The 23,026-nt window shown below is 42.7% G+C and overlaps 1 protein-coding gene across 1 annotated transcript in view; it reads right to left on the bottom strand.

Moving 5' to 3' along the window:
• Positions 1-20,985: 20,985 nt before the first annotated feature.
• BMPR1A (bone morphogenetic protein receptor type 1A) overlaps positions 20,986-23,026 on the bottom strand; it is a 1,674,184-nt gene continuing 1,672,143 nt past the window's right edge. Inside the window, exon 13 of the mRNA XM_044056589.1 lies at positions 20,986-22,979. Coding sequence (XP_043912524.1) covers positions 22,854-22,979 — 126 coding nt within the window. The 3' untranslated portion in view covers positions 20,986-22,853. The remainder of the gene's footprint in view (positions 22,980-23,026) is intronic.

The raw sequence follows: 23,026 nt of genomic DNA on the forward strand, positions 1-23,026 counted from the left end.
CATTGTAAATATTTGTGGGTCTAGCTTCCACTCATGGGGATCTTTGATGTTTCTGCTTAGGTTGTCTGCCAATGTGTTCTTCTGTCCTGGCAAGAATTGAGCTTGTAACTGGACTTGGTAGGCCAGAGCTGTGTTCCATAAGATTATTGCTTGCCTGCAAAGAGGGTAGAAATGTGTGCCCCCTTGTTTGTTTATGCACCACATTACTGTGGTGTTGTCCGTCTTTATTGCAAGTTGTCCAGGCTGTAGTAGATCCTTGAAGGCTGTCAGAGCTTTCTGTACAGCTAGCATCTCTTTTTGATTTATGTGCAGTTTTCTTTGTTCTGCAGTCCATAGGCCTTGAATGCATTGCCCTGCCATGTGTGCCCCCCCAGGCATAGTCTGAAGCATCTGTTGTGATAGTTTGCCTGGGTGGGGGCAAGGTGAAAGGCTGACCCTTGCTGAGGTGACATGCCTGTGCCCACCATAGAAATTCCTGTTGAAGGCAGGGAATGAGAGATATCACTGTGTCCAAGCTGTGGCTGTGTTGAGACCATACGCTTTTTAGGTACCACTGTAATTTCCTCATATGCAGTTTTGCAAATGGTATTATCAGAATGCAAGATGCCATGAAGCCCAAAGCCTGCAGAATTTTTCTTGCAGTTAATTGGGTCTTTGTTGCCATTGTCTTGAAATATTGAGTCAGTTGTAATTGCTTGTCTGGTGTAAGATAAGCCTTCTGGGCCATTGTGTCAAAGCTGGCACCCAGGAATGTCATTTTTTGTGAGGGTACTAGTTTTGACTTCTTTTCGTTTACTGTGTACCCCAGACAATTTAGTAGATGATTCACAAAAGCCAGATGTTGTAAGAGAATGTCTTTTCTTTCTGCTTGGATGAGGCAGTCGTCCAGGTATGGATATATTTGAATTCCTCTTTGTCTGCAGTACGCAATTACTACTGCCAGGCATTTTGTGAATACTCTGGGCACAGTAGATAAACCAAAGGGCAGTGCAGAGAATTGATAATGGGTTGAACCTGCAATGAAACGGAGGTATCTTCTGCAACTTTGTCTGATAGGGACATGCAGGTACGCCTCCTTGAGGTCCAACGTTACCAGCCATGCTTCCTTGCCCAACATGGGAAGTAGCTGCTGTAGTGCTAGCATCTTGAATTTGGGAACTTGTAAGTAAGTGTTTAGAATTGAAAGGTCCAGAATTGGTCTCCAAGCATTTTCTTTTCTGGGTACTAGGAAGAGTTTTGAGTAAAATCCTTGGCCTTGTTCTTGAGTTGGTACCCTTTGAATGTCTCTCATGGCCATGAGAGCTGTAATTTGTTTTTGAGCCTCTGTCCTTTGATTTTGTGGCAGGTTTGGCATTCCTCCTTTTATTGGCAACGTGTGAAAGTGGAATCTGTATCCTCGTAAAATTATGTCTAGGACCCATTTGTCCTTTGTGACCATGTGCCAGTTGTCTGCAAATAGTGCTAGTTTTCCCCCCAGGGGGGCTGACAAAAGAGCTGTGTTTGGCCAGCTGAGGTGCAAGTCATTGAGTTTGCCTTCTGGTGGGTTGAGACCTGTCTTTTCCTCCCTTCTGGGTTGGACTGCCCCATTGGCAAGGTTTATACTGAGCTTGTGGTTGTCCTCTGCCCCTTGGGCGCCTGTATTTACCCCTCTGAGGCCTGTCAGTGGCTGAAAAGGACCAATTTTTTGTTGGCCAGTTTCTGCTGAAGCGAGGGGGTTGTACTTGTAGGAAATCTTTGACTGTCTGCATTGATTTTTCCTTATCTTCCATTTTCTTTAAAACTTCTTCTGCTTTAACACCAAAAAGAACATCCTACTGTAAGGGAGCATCTAGTAGTTTTGCTTTAACATGATCAGGCAGACTTTGTTCCTTTAACCAGTCATGCCTACGTATAACTGATCCAGTGACAGCTGCTCTGCAGGAGGCCTCTAAAGAATCAAACCCACATTGTAAGGTATGTTTGCCCACCTGCTCGGTGGCGTGCAACAAATCCTGTACTTCTTTCAATTAAGATTGTTGAGGAAGGGTGTTTATCTTTTGTTTTAACTGAGAGATCAGAAATTGCTGATACTTAAGCATATGAAATTGACAGTTTAGAGCTCTCATAGCTAAAGTGGCTGAGGTGTAAATCTTTTTCCCCCATCTGTCTAGTGCTCTTGAATCCCTTTCAGAAGGTACTGGATTTTTAGCCATGGAAGCCTTAGCCCCCTTGGGACCCTGGGAGAAAGTCTCTGGGTCAGCTACTGGGCTTTTGTAAAGAAATTTGTGGGAATCAGGTACTCTGTAGTATCTGTCAGGCTTGGCCGGGGCAGGAGGCAGAGAGTCAGGGTTGAAACTGGATTCTAAATAGACATCATCCACAATGTCCAAAACAGGAAGGATGGCTAGAGGTCTGTGTTGGGGGAGTAAAAAAAACTCTCTGAGCCTTTTCTTGGAATCAGAGTAATCCTGACCTTCCCAGTGAAACTGTTCCCTCATAGTGTGTAAAGTTTCCCCAAAAGAGTAATCTTCTGGAGGGGAAGCTGAGGGAATAGAGTCCTCAGCATCAGAATCTTCATAAGGAGAGAAGGAATAGTCTTGGTCCTCAGAGGAATTCGAAGAAATAGTTGTTCAGAGGAAGCAGATTCTTCCTCTTGTCTAGGCCTTTTGTCAGGAGGAGGCTGAGAACCCCTGATAAGAGAAAACAAATCTTCAGCCATCTTGAGCATCTGTTTCTTAGGCATACGGCCTTGAACAGGAGACTGAAGTGAAGCCTTTTTCGATTTGGAAGGAGTATTCGACTTGGAAAACGTTTTGACTGTAAGAGTCGTCGGTCTGAAAATGCCTTCAGAAACCAATGGTGTTTCAGAAGCACCGACGTCCTTGGAAGGTAAATCGTCGGTAGGGCCTGAAGTAAAAGGCTGCATCGGCCTAGTACATTCCGTCAAAATATCTGTAGCGGTCTTGGTTTCCTGAACTGCGGTAGTCAGAGGCTGCGTCGGAGCCTCACTGATAACTGGAGAACCAGAGACCGGATCAACCGAGGCCTCGGAATCGGGCTTAGGCCTGGGCTGTCGATCCTTATCCCTGCGCTTTTTGTGCACGCCGGTAGTCGGTAGCTCCGACGGCATGTTATAATTAAATTTTTTGCCAAAAAACTGTCGTGCAAAATCAAATCGTCTTTTAATAGTACGTTTATTAAATCTAGCACAAAAACGACAAGTGACGTCGTGATCAGGGCCTAGGCAAGGTATGCAATAAGAATGAAAATCCTTATGAGGTATTTGCTTCCCACAAGAAATACAATTGTTAACTTTTTCTAACATCGGTCTGAGGCAAGAAAAGTTTCCCCAACGGGGTACTTAGCTTTATAGAAGACTTCTGTCTGAAATTCGAATTCGAAAATCTCAGGAGTCGGCCGACCGGTACTTGCAAACTGCTTCTGCTTCGGGCACCGTGCGGCAAGAAAGACTGAAGAAAATGTCATTGGTTGCAATATATGTACCTCTTGGCGCACTGACGGCAGGGATGAGGCGACAGCAACTGTCGGACCAAGACTTTGGAAATCCGGCCGACTGCGGGACTGCCTGACGACAGGATAACCCAAGTGTGATGACTGCAGCAGGGTAACACGATGAACATCCATCCTATACTAATAGATTTGGATTCTGAAAAATGCATCTAATGGAGTGAAGTACAAATTTATAAAGAAATCACTCGAGGCATCGAAGTTTCCACAAACATGGACATCACTGATATTTATATCTACAGAGGAGCAGAAGGCAAGTTATTGACAACTAAATGTAAGCATGGGCTGTCTGACATCAGGATACATTATTAGTACTGTATAAACATACAATTAGAAAAATGGTTGCAGCAGCAATCAGTGCTAAAACAAAGTATACCATGCATGGGGACTGCACTGCATATTGCAAGGAAGACTTATCATTAATGTATATTTCTCCACACAAAAAAAGAATTCTGTACAAACCTCAAAGTAATGAAGGAACATATGATTAAAATCAGGGATGTTTCTTAAACATTGCTCCAATTAACTTTAAAAGGCAAACAGATAAGTAGATTTTGCACCAACAAGCATTTTTCTGAAGAAGAAAGACAATATCTGGGATTACTGACTCATTGCAATCCTCACTGATTTACCAGGAAATAAAAAATGTTATGAGGGTCAGTCAGGTCAACAATATGAGGCAAACTCAGGGGAGTGTTAAGAGGTTGCTAAGATTTCAGGCAGAAATGAAGTATTCCTCTGGCAGATAAAACAGCTTTTAAAAGTGTTTACACAATTCACTCTACCGTACAGCTGTTAGTTATTAGTACAAGACCCAATCTCAGCATTTTTTTTTCTTTTTTTTGTTAAGCACCCAACTACTCTTGGTATTTTTCATTTTACGGGCATACTTACAAGTAACCCCCCCCCTCCCCTGATTTCACAGTCTAACTGCAGTGCTCCATACACCACATAATTTGTGCACTTCATGGTTACTTTTTGATACACAATACTGGTTATGTACTTCATTTGTATTTGTTTACTGGGGTAGTACACTGATCTCAGTGGTCCATTTGCAGGCACAATCCTGGTGAAGAGGATCACATAAGAAGAGATGTTCTCTCTAAATCTCATTTCCCTTTTTACCTGACTCACATGTTTATCTTACAAACAACCATTTCATTAGTTAATTAGTAATTTCACTTGCTCCATACACATTCACAGTTGAGGTTAACTAAGTTTGCTTCTCAAAAGTGGGTGCCTTGACTGTTCATTTCATACACCACTAGCTATTTTTTTTAATTAGGGTACTATGCAACTCAGCATCTTCACATTCTTTGACTTAATTATGTTACTGAACAAAATAATCATTTATTATCACTACTGGACCCTGTGCCCTTGCAAAGAATAAATGACAAATACATGGCAAGTTCTTCCTAGGCTTGCAATAACTCCTGAACTTCTTTCCAATTCATGCTTATCAACCTTAATCCTCCACAGGAAAAGGGAAAAATATAAAAAGTTTTCCCCCTAATTGCATGGATAAATGTGGCAGTGACCTTTTTCAGGTTATTTTGGTACTCCACTCACAGTGAGGAATAAAAGATACATCTGGATGCGAAACTTCAATATTTCTATCAAGTTCCTTGTAGTAAGAGATGTTTTGGTGGCTACAGTTGGAGTACATTTCCAGTGAGAGTTTATATTACTGTACTTTCAAATTAAAACACTTGAAAAATATAGGAGCACACTGACAGCAAGTAGAGTACAGTTGTGTCAGAATACTTGCTAAACAACACAGAGTAAGGGAGCTTCTAGTCTCCACAAGACATTTACTCAGACTGCCTTGCTGAAAAAAGTATCCCACATGACAAGGAACTCAATGTAACTAGGTATTAGCATACTTAAAAGCTATCTATCTTATACTTTAGACAATGTGCTTGCTTACATACATATAACAGACTAGTAAGGACGGACATCCTGATGCAGCTATTTCTAAGGTCCACAAAGTCAGATGAACTGCTCTGAGCTCTAAATATTTTCTGTGTTGCTCCATTCACCAGTATATAAGCAATTACACTGCAAGCCCTGACAACCAATTAGTACGCTTTAGTTCTTTGAACACTGAACATAATGACTGTTAAGTACAAGACTGGGAAAGTTCTCATGTATCGGATGAAGTCTAGGTATACGCTGCTCAGATAATGTTAACTGGGAAATACAAGGTATATGCTGAAAGACGGTCTTTAGATGAGGAAAATGGCCATTAGTCATCTCAAAGGGTTGTTTTAACGAAGATCCAAGATTCCTCTTTCGCTCTTCTCAGACATTTAAAAGACATTTTTGAAGGATAAATTACAGTTGTGTAAGTAAACATACCACAACAGAAGATGCTCCAGTGATCACTGCTGCAGCAGCCTAAGCTATATGAATTATATTAAGCTAAGATTATAACTGGCAGACTTTCTAAGCATTCAGGGCACCCAAATTGGCAAGTAAACTGTCTGTTGCTCTGAGGAGTTTGTGCCCTCTTTTTTGACCCTCCCTGCCATTGCTTTTTTAAACATTTGCTTAGCAGCAGTTTGCTGGGATTGCTTACTTTTTTTTTTTTTTTTTTTTTAAGGAAAGCTGTAGAGGAAGCGACTCCTTTGGCAAACTTGGAGGAGGATGACTGAAAAATGTGAGATCCCTTGAATTAGCTTTCCTCTCATATAACACTTTCTAATGACCTTGCAGCAAAGCATCCAAAAACGAGTTCTGTACACAAGGGATAATTCAAAATTTCTTTCTTTATATTCTTTCAGAAGTTTTGAGAATGCAGGTAGGTAAACACTTTCATTAACTGTTCCAGTGACACCAGTCATGGACGTGGCATCAGCAGAATCATATGCACATTTCAAGCAGTGGGTTATTTACTTCAGACATAAAAGAATCCAACTTACACAAAGCAGATTTCTCCTCACAAGAGGAAACACATGCCAAAATATTCCTCTCAGTCTCACAAGACGCAAACAAACGTCAGCTTATGAGGTTGGCATATGATAATTCTAAAAACAAGAATTGCAGAACACAGTTTTGCCTAAATCAAAAGCCTTCCCATCCTTACCAGAAGGAGAGGGATTAGGATTACGTAAATGATTACCAGCAATCAGATTCACTAAAGCAATAGTCCATCCGTTTTTGGGGAGCAGCAGGCTGACTTGTCTGGTAAATCAGAGAAATTTGCAGGCCAGAACAAAAACATCCTCCAAAGTAGAAAGGGAACAGGGGTAAGCTCTCGAAATTCCAGTTGTGACAAATCGCAATAGCTTCTGAAAGACTGAGAATTATCACTGTTTTCCCACTGAAGCAGATGATTAATTCAAACTCGTGCATCTCTTCAGAAAAAGAATCCCTTTTTTCTTTTACCAAAAACTAGCCATACAAGAATGGTCAAGAGCCTGCACAAAACCCTGAGCTAAGCCCAATAAATTACTCCTGTCAAGAGTAACTGGAGACAGAAGATAAATATTTAAGTTTTTGTTTCTTTTTGACAGGAACTTCCGTAGAAAGAGACCCACTTTTGCCAGCAAAAACCTCCCTAGCAACAGGCACAGCTTTCTGCCTAGGCAAAGTGGTATTCTCTGCCACTTTGCACAAGACTGAAAAGAATGGATCTCCCTTACCTACTAAAAGCACTCTAAAAGCTACAGAGGACATGTCTAACTCCACCCAGTCTATGGTGGCTGTAGGGACTACACCAATACACTCCCCCCACCAAAATAAAAAATGGTCAGAGGAACCAGTTTTGGCAACAGCAGTGTCAGCTACTTGCAGGTGATTCAATTTAACAGCCTGCTGTGGTGGTAACAGTTGTCTGACAGTGGAGCTCTCTCTTTGGCATCAAAGCTTTGAAGGACTTGGCACCCAAACCTAACAGTCAGCTAAGCTTGAGATGACTAATGTTTTGGGTGCATGGAAGGTGCCCTAAAAGTTTGGAAAGCTGGTCAGCTGCTAAATCTGACTGATGTAGCCTTAGAAGGATATAACCTATATAGCTTAGACTACTGAGACAGTGATCCTTAGGAAGAACATCAACAGGTTGTGCTAAGGCAGATTTTATGGCGGAATCAGAGGTGAAAAAAGCATGGAAAAGGCTCCTTATTTCAGCGACAGCAACCTTGGTCCCCCACAGATTCAGCACTAGCTAGAGAGACAGAAGGGTATGGAGAAAGCCTCTGTAGACTAGTGTTCAAGTTTAAAGTCCTACTTTCTGCCATGCTGAAGGCAGTGTCTACAGCATATATTTAAGCAACACCAACTTGAAATCTGGTCTAGCATGCAAATGAGATGCACATGCTATGGTGTGAATTACAGTACTTAGCTTGCCGCTACCATCAAATGTACTACTGGACAGTGCTACCAGAAACCACTCCGCTATCAACAAGAAATGAAAACATCCTCAGAATGCAAAATAGGACTACAAATAGCTGGGTGGTCAGCTACGTAGCGGAAGCAAAGGGAGAGGAGTGTCAGTGTCAAGTGTATGACCTGGAAACCTACCTTAGGAAACAGATTTGTTTCTCACATATCTGGGTTTTATTAGCATGCTCCTATGGATGAGATAAGGTGGCATCTGTCTTAGGGTGCAGAAGGCCTCACTATGCTCATGGCTGTTTACAAACAAGCTGGAGAACTCAAGCCATGGCTTGTGTGTCCCTTACGCCTTTTTCTGCTTCTGCTTGAAATTCTGTGATAAGCCCTCTGGGTCACTGTGCTTTCTCAATCACTGTTAAACATGATACTGAAGTCCAAGTTTCTCTTTTCTGCACTACTTAGTTGTTGAGTGGAAACAATGACCTCAGCAGTCAAGGTCATGCCCTGGCTCCTTGTAAAAATGAGACCTCTTGCAATGATCCTGACCACTGATCTCATGGCAGCAGGCGCACATTGTAGGTCTGCAATTTTTAGGTATTAAATGTAGGAAGACGCAAAGTGAGGGTGAAGACAGACATCTGAATCTTGGGGGAGCATGTGCTCCTTTTTTATGACACAGGACATTACAGCTGTGTACACTTACCATAAATGTAGATGTCTGTGTATATTCACTGTTGCAGTTATTACATTTGGGTTATCTGCTTGCAGTAGCCCTCAGTCGGCCTGATTAACAAAGTCTGGGGTACTACGTCAGTTGCTGTCTCTTCTTCCGTGACTTCAGGTCGTCAGGGGTATAAAACATGCAGCCGACGCCATTACATCAGTTTTTCTTGCCCCAGATGTCAGGTGCCCCCCTAATGGGAAGCAACTAAATATATAAAAAATAGAAGGTTACACCTCCAACAAAACAGCAAATACACCAAAAAGCTTTTAAGCATAGTAAAGGAAAGTAGAGGTAAAGCCAAAATAAGTCGGGGGCTGAAGGGAGGGTAAAGTACAGTTTTGTACCTTCCACAAATGTAGATGTTCGAGTGTACACTCTGCTGCAGTCATCACACTTGGGTTATCCTGTCATCAGGCGGTCCCGCAGTCGGCCGGAATTCCAAAGTCTTGGTCCGGCATCGGCTGCTGTCGCCTCTTCCCTGACGTCAGTGCAGCAGGAGTATATATAATGCATCCAACGCCATTTTCTTCAGTTTTTCGTGCCCCAGATGTCAGGTGCCCCCAAAAAGGTGGTCAGTAATTAGTATCAAATTAAGTAATTTTTGCACAAATACAAAATCTCTCCAGCTATAAGCAAATACATCAGGAAGGTATTGTAGAGATTTAGCCAGTTAGATCAGAGGGGATGGAGGGAGGGTAACCTGGACTGCAGCAGGGTGTACACTCGAACATCTACATTTAAGGTAGGTACAAAACTGTACTATGTTCATTGTGTTACCCTGCTGCAGTCATCACACTTGGGTAGAATCCCAAAGCTAAGGATGGGTGGAGGAGTTATAGAGGGTTAGATGAGGCTAGAAGGCCCTGCAGAACTGCAGTGGCGAAGCCAGCTCTAGTCTTAGAGTAAAGTGGTAAGTGATAGTGTTTGGTAAAGGTGTGTACTGCACTCTAAGTTGCAGCTTCCAAAATCTCCTTGGTTGGAACCCCCCTGTTGCCCTGGTAGAGTGGGGCCTAATGGTAGCAGGAACTGGTTTTCCATGATGGGTACAGCAAAAACAAATGCAATGTCCTATCCATTTGGAAATGGTTTGTTTTGATATAGTCTTCCCTTGTGAAGCTGTAGCATAGGATACAAAGAGCTGGTCAGATTTTCTGAAAACCTTAGTTTTATCCAAGTAGTAACGAAGTTGTCTGTGAATGTCCACGGAATGCAGGAGTCTTTCTCCTTTGTTCTGTGGATTTGGGAAGAAGGTGGGTAAGTGGATGGTTTGATTTAAAGCCACACTGGAAACCACCTTAGGCATGAAGGAAGGATTAGTTCATAGAGAAACTCTGTCTTGATGGAAAATGAGGAAAGGTTCCACTGCCATTAGTGCCTGCAACTCTGACACTCTTCTAGCTGAAGTTATTGCTAGCAGCAGGGCAGTCTTCCATGATAGAAACTGTAGATCTGCAAAGAAAGCTGGTTCAAAGGGAGGTAGCGTAAGTTTTTCCAGAACAAACTTGAGGTCCCATGTTGGTGTAGGTGCTCTCCTGGGGGGGCCTAATGTTTTTTGCCCCTCTGAGGAACTGCCTTAGAAGTGGATGTGAACATAAGGGTGGATCCGTGTTGTAGTGGGCTGAAATAGCTGATGCATGGATTTTAATGGAAGAAAAAGAAAGTCCTTTGTGCAACATCTCAGTTAAATACTGTAGAATCTGAGGCATGTGAGGCTGAAGTGTGTTTTGGCCTTTAGCTTGGTTCCAGGCGCAAAATCTTTTCCATTTGTCCGAATAGGCCTTCCTGGTGCTGGGCCTCCTAGCTTCCAGAATAACATCCATAACTGCTTGGGAAAGAGGAGCTGGCTGGATGCTTAGGTGATTTGCCATGCAGCCAGATTTAATTTTTGAGCTGGCTGTGAAGAATCTGATTGTTTTGCTGTGTGAGCAAATGGGCAATTTGTGGTAAAATCCAAGGTGGGCCCTGGGCCATATTCCTCAATAGTGGGTACCAGTGCTGGCGTGGCCAGTCTGGGGCTATGAGTATCAGTCGTGGTCTCTCCTTTCTGACTTTCAGAAGCACCTTTGTGAGGAGAGGCAATGGAGGGAAGGCATATACTGTCAGGTTTTTCCAACTGAATGAGAGTGTGTCCACTTTCCAAGCTTGATGGTGAAGTGTCCTTGTACAAAATTTTGTTAGTTGATAGTTTTGAGGACTGGCAAACAGGTCTATGTCTGGAAGGCCCCATTTTTGAGTTATCATTGCAAATACTTGTGGATCCAGTTTCCACTCGTGGGGATCCATGATGTTTCTGCTGAGGTCGTCTGCCAATGTGTTCTTTTTTCCTGGCAGGAATTGAGCTTGTAACTGAACTTGGTAAGCCAGAGCTGTGTTCCACAAGGTCATTGCTTGCCTGCATAGAGGGTAGGAGTGTGTATCCCCTTGTTTGTTTATGTACCACATTACTGTGGTGTTGTCCGTCCTTATTGTAAGTTGTTCTGGATGTAATAGATTCTTGAAGGCTGTCAGAGCATTCTGTACAGCTAGCATATCTTTTTGACTGATGTGCAGATTCCTTTGATCTGCAGTCCATACGCCTTGAACGCACTATCCTGCCATGTGTGGCCCCAGGCGTAGTCCGATGCATCTGTTGTCATAGTTTGCCTGGCTGGGGGCAAGGTGAAAGGCTGACCCTTGTTGACGTGACATGCCTGTGACCACCATAGAAACTCCTGTTGTAGGCAGGGAATGAGAGATATCATTGTGTCCAAGCTGTGGCTGTGTTGAGACCATACGCTTTTTAGGTACCACTGTAATTTCCTCATATGCAGCTTTGCAAATGGTATTAGTAGTATGCAAGATGCCATGAAGCCCAAGGCCTGCAGAATTTTTCTTGCAGGTAGTTGGGTTTTGTTGCCATTGTTTTGAAATACTGAGTCAGTTGTAGATGTTTGTCTGGCATCAGATAAGCCTTCTGGGCCGTTGTATTCAAGCTGGCACACAGGAATGTCATATTTTGTGAGGGTACTAGTTTTGATTTCTTTTCGTTTACTGTGTACCCCAGGCAACTTAGAAGATGTTTTACAAAAGCCAGATGTTGTAAGAGAATGTCCTTGCCTTCTGTTTGGATGAGGCAGACGTCCAGGTATGGGTATATTTGAATTCCTCTTTGTCTGCAGTATGCAATTACTGGTGCCAGGCATTTTGTGAAGACCCTGGGCGCAGTACATAAGCCAAAGGGCAGTGCAGAGAATTGGTAATGGGTTGAACCTGCAATGAAACGGAGGTATCTTCTGCAACTTTATCTGATAGGGACATGCAGGTATGCCTCCTTGAGGTCCAATGTTACTAGTCATGCTTTCTTGCCCAACATGGGAAGAAGCTGCTGTAGTGTTAGCATCTTGAATTTGGGTACTTGTAAGAAGGTGTTTTGAATTGAAAGGTCCAGAATTGGTCTCCAGGCATTGTCCTTTCTGGGAACTAGAAGGAGTCTTGAGTAAAATCCTTGGCCTTGCTCTCGTGTAGGTACCAGTTGAATGGCTCTCATGTCCATGAGAGCTGTAATTTGTTTTTGTGCCCCTGCCCATTGATTTTGTGGCAGGTTTGGCATTCCTCTTTTCATTGGCAAGGTGTGAAAATGGAATCTGTATCCTCGTGAAATTATGTCTAGGACCCATTTGTCCTTTGTGACAATGTGCCAGTTGTCTGAAAAAAGTGCGAGTTTTCCTCCCAAGGGGGCTGCCAAGAGAATGTTGCTTGGCCAGATGAGGTGCAAGTCATTGAGTTTGCCTTCTGGTAGTTTGGGACCTGTCTTCTCCTCCCTTCTGTGTTGCAGTGCCCCATTGTCAAGGTTTGTACTGGGCTTGTGGTTGTCCTCTACCTCTTGGATGTCTGTATTTACCCCTCTGTGGTCTGTCAATAGCTGGAAAGGACCAATTTTTTGTTGGCCAATTTCTGCTGAAGCAAGGGGACTGTACCTGTAGAAAATCTTTGACTGTCTGCATAGATTTTGCCTTATCCTCCATTTTCTTTAAGACTTCTTCTGCTTTAACTCCAAAAAGAACATTCTGCTGTAAGTGAGCATCTAGAAGCTTTGCTTTAACATGATCAGGCAGAGTTTGTTCCTTTAACCAAGCATGCCTATGTATAACAGACCCAGTGACAGCTGCTCTGCAGGAAGCCTCCAAAGAATCAAACCCACATTGTAAAGTATGTTTGCCCACCTGTTCAGTTGCATGCAACAGATCCTGCATTTCTTTCAATTCAGACTGTTGAGGGAGTGTGCTCATTTTTTGTTTTAACTGAGACATTAGAAATTGCTGATATTTTAGCATGTGAAATTGGCAATTTAGTGCCCTCATAGCTAGAGTGGCTGAGGTGTAAACCTTTTTCCCCCACCTGTCTAGTGCTCTGGAGTCCCTTTCAGAGGGTACAGGATTTTTTGCCATAGAAGCCTTAGCCCCTTTGGGACCCTGGGAGATAGTCTCTGGATCAGCAACAGGGCTTTTACAAAGGAATTTGTGGGAATCAGGCACTCTATAGTATCTGTCAGGTTTGGCTGGAGCAGGAGGCAGGAGGCAGAGAATCTGGGTTCAAACTGGATTCCAAGTAAACATCATCCACAATGTCTAAAACTGGGGGGATTGCAAGTGGTCTGTGCTGGGGGAGTAAAAGAAACTCTCTGAGCCTTTTCTTTGAGTCAGAGTAGTCCTGACCTTCCCAGTGAAAATGTTCCCTCATAGTGTGTAAAGTTTCTCCAAAGGAGTAGTCTTCAGGAGGAGAAGCTAAGGGAATAGAATCCTCAGCATCAGAATCTTCATAAGGGGAGAAGGAGTAATCTTGGTCCTCAGAGGAGCCTGAGGAAATAGACACTTGATCAGAGGAGGCATAATCTTCCTCTAGTCTAGGCCTTTTGTCGGGTGGGGGTTGAGAACCCCTGATTAAAGAGATCAAATCTTCAGCCATTTTGAGCATCTGCTTCTTAGGCATGGGACCTTGAACTGGAGACTGAAGTGCAGTCTTTTTAGGTTTAATAGGAGTCTTAATCTTAGGATACGTTTTTATGGCGAGCGTCATCGGCCTGAAGATGCCTTCAGAAACCGAAGGTGTTTCTGCAGCACCGACATCTCTTTCAGCAGTGTTGTCGGTAGGGGCTAAACAAAACTGCTGCGTCGGCCTAGTACTCTCCGCCAAAAGCTCTGAAGCGGTATTGGGTTCCAGATCTGCGGTAGTCAGGGGCTGCGTCCGAGCCTCACTGAAGACCGGTGAACCAGAGACCGGACCAGCCGAGGCCTCGGAGTCTGGCTTGGGTCTAGGCTGCCTGTCCTTATCCTTGCATTTTTTGTGCACGCCGGTAGTCGGTTGCTCCGACGGCATTGTGTAGTTAAATTTTCTACCGAAGTAGTGTTGTGCGAAATCAAAGCGTCTTTTTACAGTACGCTTATTAAACCTAGTACAAAAATGACAACCAGTGACGTCGTGGTCTGGGCCTAGGCAAGGTATGCAGTAAGAATGAAAATCCTTATGAGGTATTTGCTTCCCACAAGAAATACAATTGTTAACTTTTTCTGACATCGGTCTGAGGCAAGAAAAGTTTCCCCAACAGGATACTTAGCTTTATTGAAGACTTAGAATCTGAAATTCGACTTCGAAAATATCAAGAGTCGGCCGACCGGCACTTGCCAACTGCTTCTGCTTCGGGCAAGAAAGACTGAAGAAATTGGCGTCTGATGCATTATATATACCCCTGGCGCACTGACATCAGGGAAGAGGCGACAGCAGCCGACGCCGGACCAAGACTTTGGAATTCCAGCAGACTGCGGGACCGCCCGATGACAGGATAACCCAAGTGTGATGACTGCAGCAGGGTAACACGATGAACATCCAGGACTGCAACAGTGAATATACTCGAACATCTACATTTATGTTAAGTGTACACAACTGCACTATGTTCTTCATGTTTCAATGTTGCAGTCATTACATTTGGGTAGACTCCCAAAGCTAAGGTTGGGAGGAGGAATTTAAATAGCATTAGGACCAGCTATAAGGGCCTGCAAGACTGCAGTGGCAAAGCCAGCTCTGGATTTAGAGAAAATTGGTAAATGATAATGCTTGGTGAAAGTATGTACAGAACTCCAGGTAGCAGCTTCTAGGATGTCCCTGGCAGGGACACCTCTGAGAAAGGCTGTAGAGGTAGATGCAGCCCTGGTAGAGTGGAGTCTGATGCCCTGTGGGACAGGTTTTCTATGGTGCTTATAGCAGAAATGAATGCAATGACCTATCCATTTAGAAATTGTTTGCTTTGAAATAGCCCTCCCCTCTGTCCCTGCAGCAAATGCCACCAGCAGTTGTTCAGATTTCCTTTGAGGTTTAGTCCTGTCCAAGTAGAATCCAAGTTGTCTGTGCACATCTAAGGAGTGCAGTATCTGTTCCCCATTATTCTGTGGATTAGGAAAGAAGGTTGGCAAACGAATGGACTGATTAAGAGCCACACTGGATACCACCTTGGGCATGAAGGAGGGATTGGTTCTGAGGGACATTGTCCGCATGAAAGATGATGAAAGGCTCCACTGCCATAAGGGCCTGTAATTCAGATACCCTTCTTCCTGAAGTGATTGCTAAAAGGAAAGCAGTTTTCCAAGAAAGAAATTTTAAATCTGCAGTAGCAGCTGGCTCTAAAGGAGGAAGGAAGAGTTTCTCCAAAACAAAGTTAAGATCCCAGGCTGGAGTTGGAGCTCTCCTGGGTGGCCTTAAATTTTTGGCCCCTCTGAGGAACTGCTTGAGCAGTGGGTGAGAGAAGAGGGGAGGTTATGTGTTATAATGAACTGAAATGGCTGAGGTGTGAATTTTGATGGAAGAAAAGGACAAGCCCTTGTTAAGCATCTCAGTTAAGTATTGTAAAATCTGAGGTAAATTGGGCGCTGCTGTGCTCATCCCTTGAGACTGGTTCCAGGCACAGAATCTTTTCCATTTTGCAGCATAAGATCTTCTGGTACTAGGCCTCCTTACCTCTAAAATGATATCCATCACTGGTTTACTGAAGGATGGTAAAGGAGAGATTAGGTAATTAACCAGGCTGCTAGGTTCAGTGTTTGAAGCTGAGGGTGCAGAACCTGGTTCTCCTGCTGAGACAACAGGGAAGAAGTCTGAAGCAGGTGCCAAGGGGCCAACCGTGACACACACTGTGCAAGAGGGGGTACCAGTGTTGGCGTGGCCAGTCTGGTGCAATCAAAATCATCCTTGGCTTGTCCTGTTTGATCTTTAGTAGTACTTTGGAGAGCAGAGGCATAAACTGATAGTTTTTTCCAGCTGAAGGACAGAGCATACACTTTCCAAGCTTGTTTGTGGGGAATCCTTGTGCAAAATTTGTCCAACTGATAGTTCTGCGGGGAGGCGAACCGGTCTATATCTGGGCTCCCTCATTTGCTTGTCAACATGTTGAAAATCCCTGGTTCCAGTTTCCACTTGTGTGGGTCCATGAGTTTCTGCTTAGACCGTCTGCCAGTGTATTTAGTTTTCCTGGGAGGAATTGAGCTTGTAGATTGACTTGGTAGCTCAAGGCTGTGTTCCACAATGCCATGGCTAGTCTGCAGAGGGGCTAAGAATGTGTACCCCCCTGCTTGTTTATGTACCACATAACAGTGGTGTTGTCCGTCTTTATCATTTTGTCCTGGAAGAATGTGGTCCTTGAAGGCTGTCAGAATTCTGTACAGCCAACATTTTTTTTTGATTAATATGCAGGTGCATTTGACTTGGGTTCCATTTGCCCTGAATGTACTTCCCTGCCAGGTGAGCCCCCCATTCATAGTCTGATGCGTCTGTTAGGGTTTGGGCGGCAGGGGGTAGCGTGAATGGTAATCCCTTGTTTTGGTGGCAGGCCTCTGCCCACCAAAGGAACTCTAGGCATAAGCAAGGTATGATAGGAATCACTGCTTCTAGATCCTAAGAATGTTGACACCATAGGCTTTTTAGACACCACTGTAGCTTCCTCATATGCAGTCTTGCATACAGAATTACAAGAATGCAGGAGGCCATGAACCCCAAGGCTTGCAGTATTTGCCTTGCAGATAGCATGGTTTTAGTGGCCATTTGTTTGAAGTAGGTTGTCAAATGAATCTGTTTCTCTGGCGTGAGGAAAGCCATCTGGGAAGTTGTATTAAAGCTTGCTCCCAGGAATATAATTTGTTGACAGGGTACCAGATGTGATTTATTTTCGTTTATGGTATACCCCAGACAAGTCAGCACCCTTTGTACAAAGGCCAGATGATTCAAAAGTATGTCCTGGCTTTCTGCCTGAATTAGACAATCGTCTAGGTATGGGTATATTTGAATATTTCTTTGCCTGCAAAATGCAATGACTGGAGCTCGGCACTTTGTGAATACCCTTGGCGCAGTAGATAAGCCAAAGGGCAGTGCAGAGAACTGATAGTGCATGTAGCCTGCTTTGAAGCGTAGGTATCTTCTACAAGATTCCCTGATAGGGATGTACAGGTATGCTTCTTTTAAATCTAGTGTTGCCAACCAAGCATCTTTGCCTAGCATAGGAGGCAACTGGTGAAGAGTCAGCATCTTGAATTTTGGAATCTCCAAAAAGGTGTTTAGAATAGAAAGGTCCAGGATAGGATGCCATGAACTGTCTTTTCTGGGTACCAGGAAAAGTCTTGAATAGAAACCTTGTTCCTTTTCCTCTTCTGGTACCAAATGAATAGCCCCCATGTTTGAGACAGAAAGTATTTGCTTTTGGGCCTCTGGCCACCCCCCCCCTTGGTGTTGGTAATGGGTGGAAGTGAAATCTGTATCCTTGGGACACTATATTTAAGACCCATTTGTCCTGGGTAATGAGTTTCCCGTTTTTTGCCTGTAGACCAATCTTTCCGCCTAAAGGGGCATTCAGTTGAGAAGTGCTTGGAAGTTGTAAGAGCAAGTCATTAAGACAGTTTTACATAATGGGGAGTCTTACTACTCCCAGATTCGGATCCGGAAGACCCCCTGCTTAGTCCTGTGCATACCCTGGGACTGAAATCTGGGGTTTCTGCTGTGTCTGGGTTTGGACTAAGAAGACCTGGAAGGGGCCAGAAAGGACAGATTCTTAGAGGGCCAGTGCCTACTAAATCTTGGAGGATGAACTTGTAAGACATTTCTAACAGTTTGCATAGATTTAGCTTTATCTTCAGTCTTTTTAAGAACTTCCTCAGCTTTGTTGCCTAACAGGCGGTCCTGATTTAAGGGAGCATCCAACAGTTTAGCTTTAACACGATCAGGCAAAGATTGCTCCTTAAGCCAAGCATGCCTTCTGAGTACAGACCCAGTGACAGCAGCCTTGCAAGAGGCCTCTAATGAATCAAATCCACACTGCAAAGTATGTTTTCCAACCTGTTTAGCAGAATGCATTAAATCCTGTAATTCTTTATTTTCAGCACAGTCAGGAATCAACATAATTTTCTTTTTAAGCAATCCAATAACATGTTGTTGATACTTTAACATATGAAACTGACAGTTTAAGGCCGTAATGACCAAGGTTGCAGAAGTGTAAACCTTCTTACCATATCTATCCAGCATCCTGGAGTCTCTATCAGAGGGGGTAGGATTTTTAGCAGTAGAAGCTTTAATGCCCTTGGGTCCCTGTGAAATAGTCTCTGGATCCGCAATAGGATTTTTAAAAAGGAACTTGTGAGAATCAGGGACCCTGTAATATCTATCAGGTTTTCTGGGAGCAGGAGGCAAAGAATCAGGGGCCAAACTAGATTCCAAAAAGGCATCAATAATGTCTAGTATAGGATGTATCGCTAAAGGCCTATGCTAAGGCAGGAGTAAGAAATCCCTAAGCCTCTTTTTCGAATCAAAAAAATCCTGGCTTTTCCAGTGAAAATGTTCCTTTAGTGTGCAAGGTTTCACCAAAAGAAAAATCCTCTGGAGGGGAAGCAGAGGGAATAGAGTCCTCTGAATCAGAATCCTCATAAGTAGATAAGGGTCAATCCAGATCATCAGAAGAATCGGAAAAAATCAGAATCCTGGTCAGAGGATTCATAAACAAATTCAGTCCTAGGCCTCTTAGAAGAGGGTGGTTGGCTTCCCCTGATCAGAGTTATAAGATCTTCAGCCATTCTTATTTGTTTTTTAGGCATAGACGCCTGTGCATGCGGCCTGGGCGTTGGTTTCTTAGGCATGGTTCGAGGTTTAGGCCTTAAAGAAAGAAGGAGGCGTCGGTTTAATATGCAAGTCCATAGGCCTGAATATACCCTCAGAAGCCGGTGCCTGAAAAGCGGCTCCAGACCCATCCAAGGTAGAGACATCCGCAGATTCTACAGTTGAAGCATCCCGCAGCATACTGGACTCTGAATGGACCTCAGTAGAAGCCTGCGAATCAGAAGTAGCGGGTATCAGAGGCTGCGAAAGCGCCTCGCTGAGTACCGGCGACTGGCTTAGAAGCGTCATCGGCAGTTTTGGACCTAGGCAGGCTGTCTTTATCTTTGCGCTTTTTTGGAATTCTCGTAGTCAGATGGCTAACCGACGACATTTCTGGATAAATGAACAGAGAACCGAAATATTTAGAGGTGAAAATATACTGACGATGGATAGTGCATTGATTAAATAAGTCACAAAACTGACAACAAGATACGTTGTGGTCAGGGCCTAGGCAAGGAATACAGTATGAATGAAAATCGTTGTGAGGTATTTGCTTTCCACAAGAAATGCAATTATTAACTTTTACTGACATCGGTAAGGAGCAAGAAAATGTTTCCCCAACGGGGTACTTAGCTTTAGTTGAAGACTTTGGTTCTGAAACTCGAAAACAAAAATTTCAGGAGTCGGCCAACCGGCACTTGCGAACTGCTTCTGCTTCAGGCACCGCACGGCAAGAAAGATGTAATGGCATCGGCTGCATGTTTTATACCCCTGACGACCTGACGTCACAGAAGAAGAGACAGCAACTGACGCAGGACCCAAGACTTTGTTAATCAGGCCGACTGAGGGCTACTGCAAGAGGATAACCCAAATGTAATGACTGCAACAGTGAAACATGAAGAACATCACCCTACACAGATGTTAACAGAAACATTATCACTCTGAATGAGGTAATGTGACATGACAAAGTCAACCATGGGAACAAGGAGGATGTCCCCAAGTGCTTCACCCACTGCAGAAGGGTTCCTCTAATTCTTATCAGTACACTGCCTAGGAATTATTTACATTCTTCATATTGATCACTGCTGCAGCAGCCTTGATGCCCTGAAGGTTTGGAAGCTGGCTAGCTGTTACATCCTTGCTGGGAGATTAAGTAGAGAGATCCCTGCATCTAACTAAGACTGTTGCAGCAGTTACCATTCAGACATCTACTGTTATGGTAAGTTCAACTTATACAGCTGTATTTTCTGCCTCACTCCTCTCCACTAGGATCTGGCACACCAGTGATGACTGCTTCAATGTGGTCCAACACATGCTTTTCCTAAGGTAGGTTTTCCTGTAAACAAAAAAGCCAGCCTTAGCAGCAGTACCTAGGTGGCAATTCTTATGACACTGACAAGCAGGACAGCTGTCATGAAAGCCCCCTAGTGCTGTGATCAGCTACATCATTCCTTCCAGTTTTGGAATGCAGGACATCTGTAAAGATGTATTGCTGAGGACAGAATCATTTTAAAATTTCCTGAAGAACTACTTAGATTCTTTGAATGGACAGGACTCTCAACAGCCTCCTACTATAAACTGGTAGTGTCAGATTAAGCCCTTGCTTTACTCCATGTGGAAGACAACTGTGCTCCTCACCCACTCTTCTGGTGACTAAAATCAAACTACTACACATACTGGCTACCAGATCAAGAGTTTCTGAAACCTGTGGCTACTTCTGGAATAAAACTTCAATTTCAGGAATGTATTCAGTTTGCCTTTTATCCGCGGTGGTGCAGTGGTAGCGTTGTTGCCTCACAGCAAGAGGTTCTCCCGTTCGATTCTTGGCTGGAGTGCGGGGGGTGCGTTCTGTGTGGAGTCTGCATGTCCTCACCGCGGTTGGGTGGGCATTCGAAAGATATGGGTAAATGGGCATGCCTTTGTTGAAGGTTGGACGTCGAGCCTAATCGGGAAAAGCCGAAAGACAACAACATTCAGTTTGCCTTTTAATCTCTATAAAGTGTTTTGTGCAAAAATGACCTTTTCAGTTACCTATGTCACACACCTTAACGTTATCTTTACTTACTACCAAAAAGTTTTAATTGTACAAAAATCCTGGAATCCAATTTGAGCATATGACCCTTAAATAAAACTAACATCCTATCATATACCATCACCTTGATCCTACTGTAAGCTTTAGCTCAAATGATCAAGACTTTACCAGTGCAGAAATGTAAAATGAAAATCAACAGTGAAAAATGCTATGTTAACACACAGTATAAGTTAAACATAGACAATTTCAAACAAGAAAGTAAAAAGTACTGGCATTAACCAAGTCATGTATATCAGGAATTATTTTATTACTAACCATTTACAGTGTTCGTATTTCAAATCATTCTGTCCCCATGGCTATGCAGGACAAGGACACTGCTCTTACACACTTGTTTCTCTATTACTACAGGGGTGAAAAAATTAAGTTGTGCAATGTAAGTTTTCACAAGGACTGCAAATCCAGATTCAGAAAACTTGATTCCACCCAAAAATAAAAAAGACATTATGCAAACTAGTTTAGAAAAAAAATTACTATATGGGTTTGTGCACAGCTGATGAAGTAGAACATAGGCAGTCCAGAAAAAACTGCTCTCGTAAAGAAAGCTGGAACAGGAACATTCAATTTAGGGCAAATTTAATGATGCTACTCTCATGGCAAACAGAGACAATATTATAGAAATACTGGTAACTTAAATGCTTTCTGGGCAACACTGGCAATGGACGGAAATTAACAATTTCTAAGACTGTGACACTGAGTAACACTGTTGCAAAAAATCTGCTAGGGAAACATGTGGCACTTTTCCTTACTGCAGGACCTCTAAAATAAAATAATGAAAAATCTGCACAGCTTGTAAAACACAGCAATTATTACGACAGAAACAGGGGCATACACTTTGATTTTAACTTTGTTTCTATACAGTTCTCAGAATATATTAAAAAATACAAAACACTGCAAAGGCTTCCTAACCCATAAAATGTTTTGCAGGTAATGAAAGACAGATACTTTAAAGATGGTTATTCTATAGTTTTTACAAACATTTATAATTTCACAAAATATGGTATTATTAGTTCACTTGTGGTTTCCTCTTCAAAAGGCCACCCAAGTTAAAACAGCACGACACAAACAAATACTTGCATAATTAAGGGTACAATAAGGCTATATGATGAAACATTAAAATAAGGCAGCTATAATGTGAATGTGGTATACAGGTGCTAGTTATGCTGTCTGATTCTGGCCACATTTTAACACATTTTATGGTTTCCAATACATGTCTAGAAAGAAAATTTGACTATCAAATGTTTAACAGCAGCCTTGGTAGAACCTATGTGAAAAATATACAGCGGCCAACTGACAATCTCTAATTCATCTAATGTAAGAATCCAGGATACACACCAAGTAAACAGCCTCATAAATGTCACAATGACATTCTAATGATCAGATGCTCATCATTATACAACTCTAAAAACTGAGCAAAATTACTGAATCTTGGTAGCGTGGGTTGATTCTGCAAAAGATGAGTGAAGAGAACTTCAAATATTTTTTTCTTTTGAAAGGTTGTGTGTATAAATGCGCTTAGAATTACACAGAAAGGAAATGGCGCACCCACCAAAAAAAATTATATATATATATATATATATATATATATATATATATATAGATATAAAAGATAAATAAAAACATTGGGTGTGAAAAACCTGACAAAAAACTTGGCAAACTTAAGATATCTTTTAAATGTTTAGTTCAAGTTGGCTATATTTTAAAGATAAAAAATATAATAAAGGTCTCAAAAACAATTCATTATAGCTTTATAAAGGCTTTCACAGAAAGCACCACCAACGTGCAGTTGAGTTCCCAGAGTTTTCTGGGGAAGAGACATATACCCCAGTCTCAAACATAGGCATAAAGTCCTGATTTCAGAGCAATAAAACGTGCACCAACAATTAAGAACAGGCTGCCTAATACCTATTACGTAGTGTAAAGTCTTCCACTTAAGATGAGCTCCCAGAAATATGTTGCAGTTTTTGACATTTAGAAGTCAGCAGCCTTTGAAGTGTAATAAAATAAGTAGATCAATAGTTGTGTCCTCCTGTCAGCACAAGCTCCATTTCGTACCGCACTTAGATATCCATGGACAATTTCAGTTCCATTTTATCAAATTTTTATATCTTGTGATTCCACCATCTTGGCTAGTGTTTTCTTGATTCGCAATGCAGTAAGTCTAGATGCGGGATTATGAGCCCAGCATTCGGACATTAACTTCAATACAGCTCTTAAACACTAAAAATAAAATAAAGAAAGATAATCAAAAACTAGTTTTAGCATAA

This window comes from Protopterus annectens, chromosome 14.part0, assembly GCF_019279795.1.
Source record: "Protopterus annectens isolate FY-2018-M chromosome 14.part0, PAN1.0, whole genome shotgun sequence".
In the NCBI taxonomy this organism is placed as follows: Eukaryota; Metazoa; Chordata; order Ceratodontiformes; family Protopteridae; genus Protopterus; species Protopterus annectens.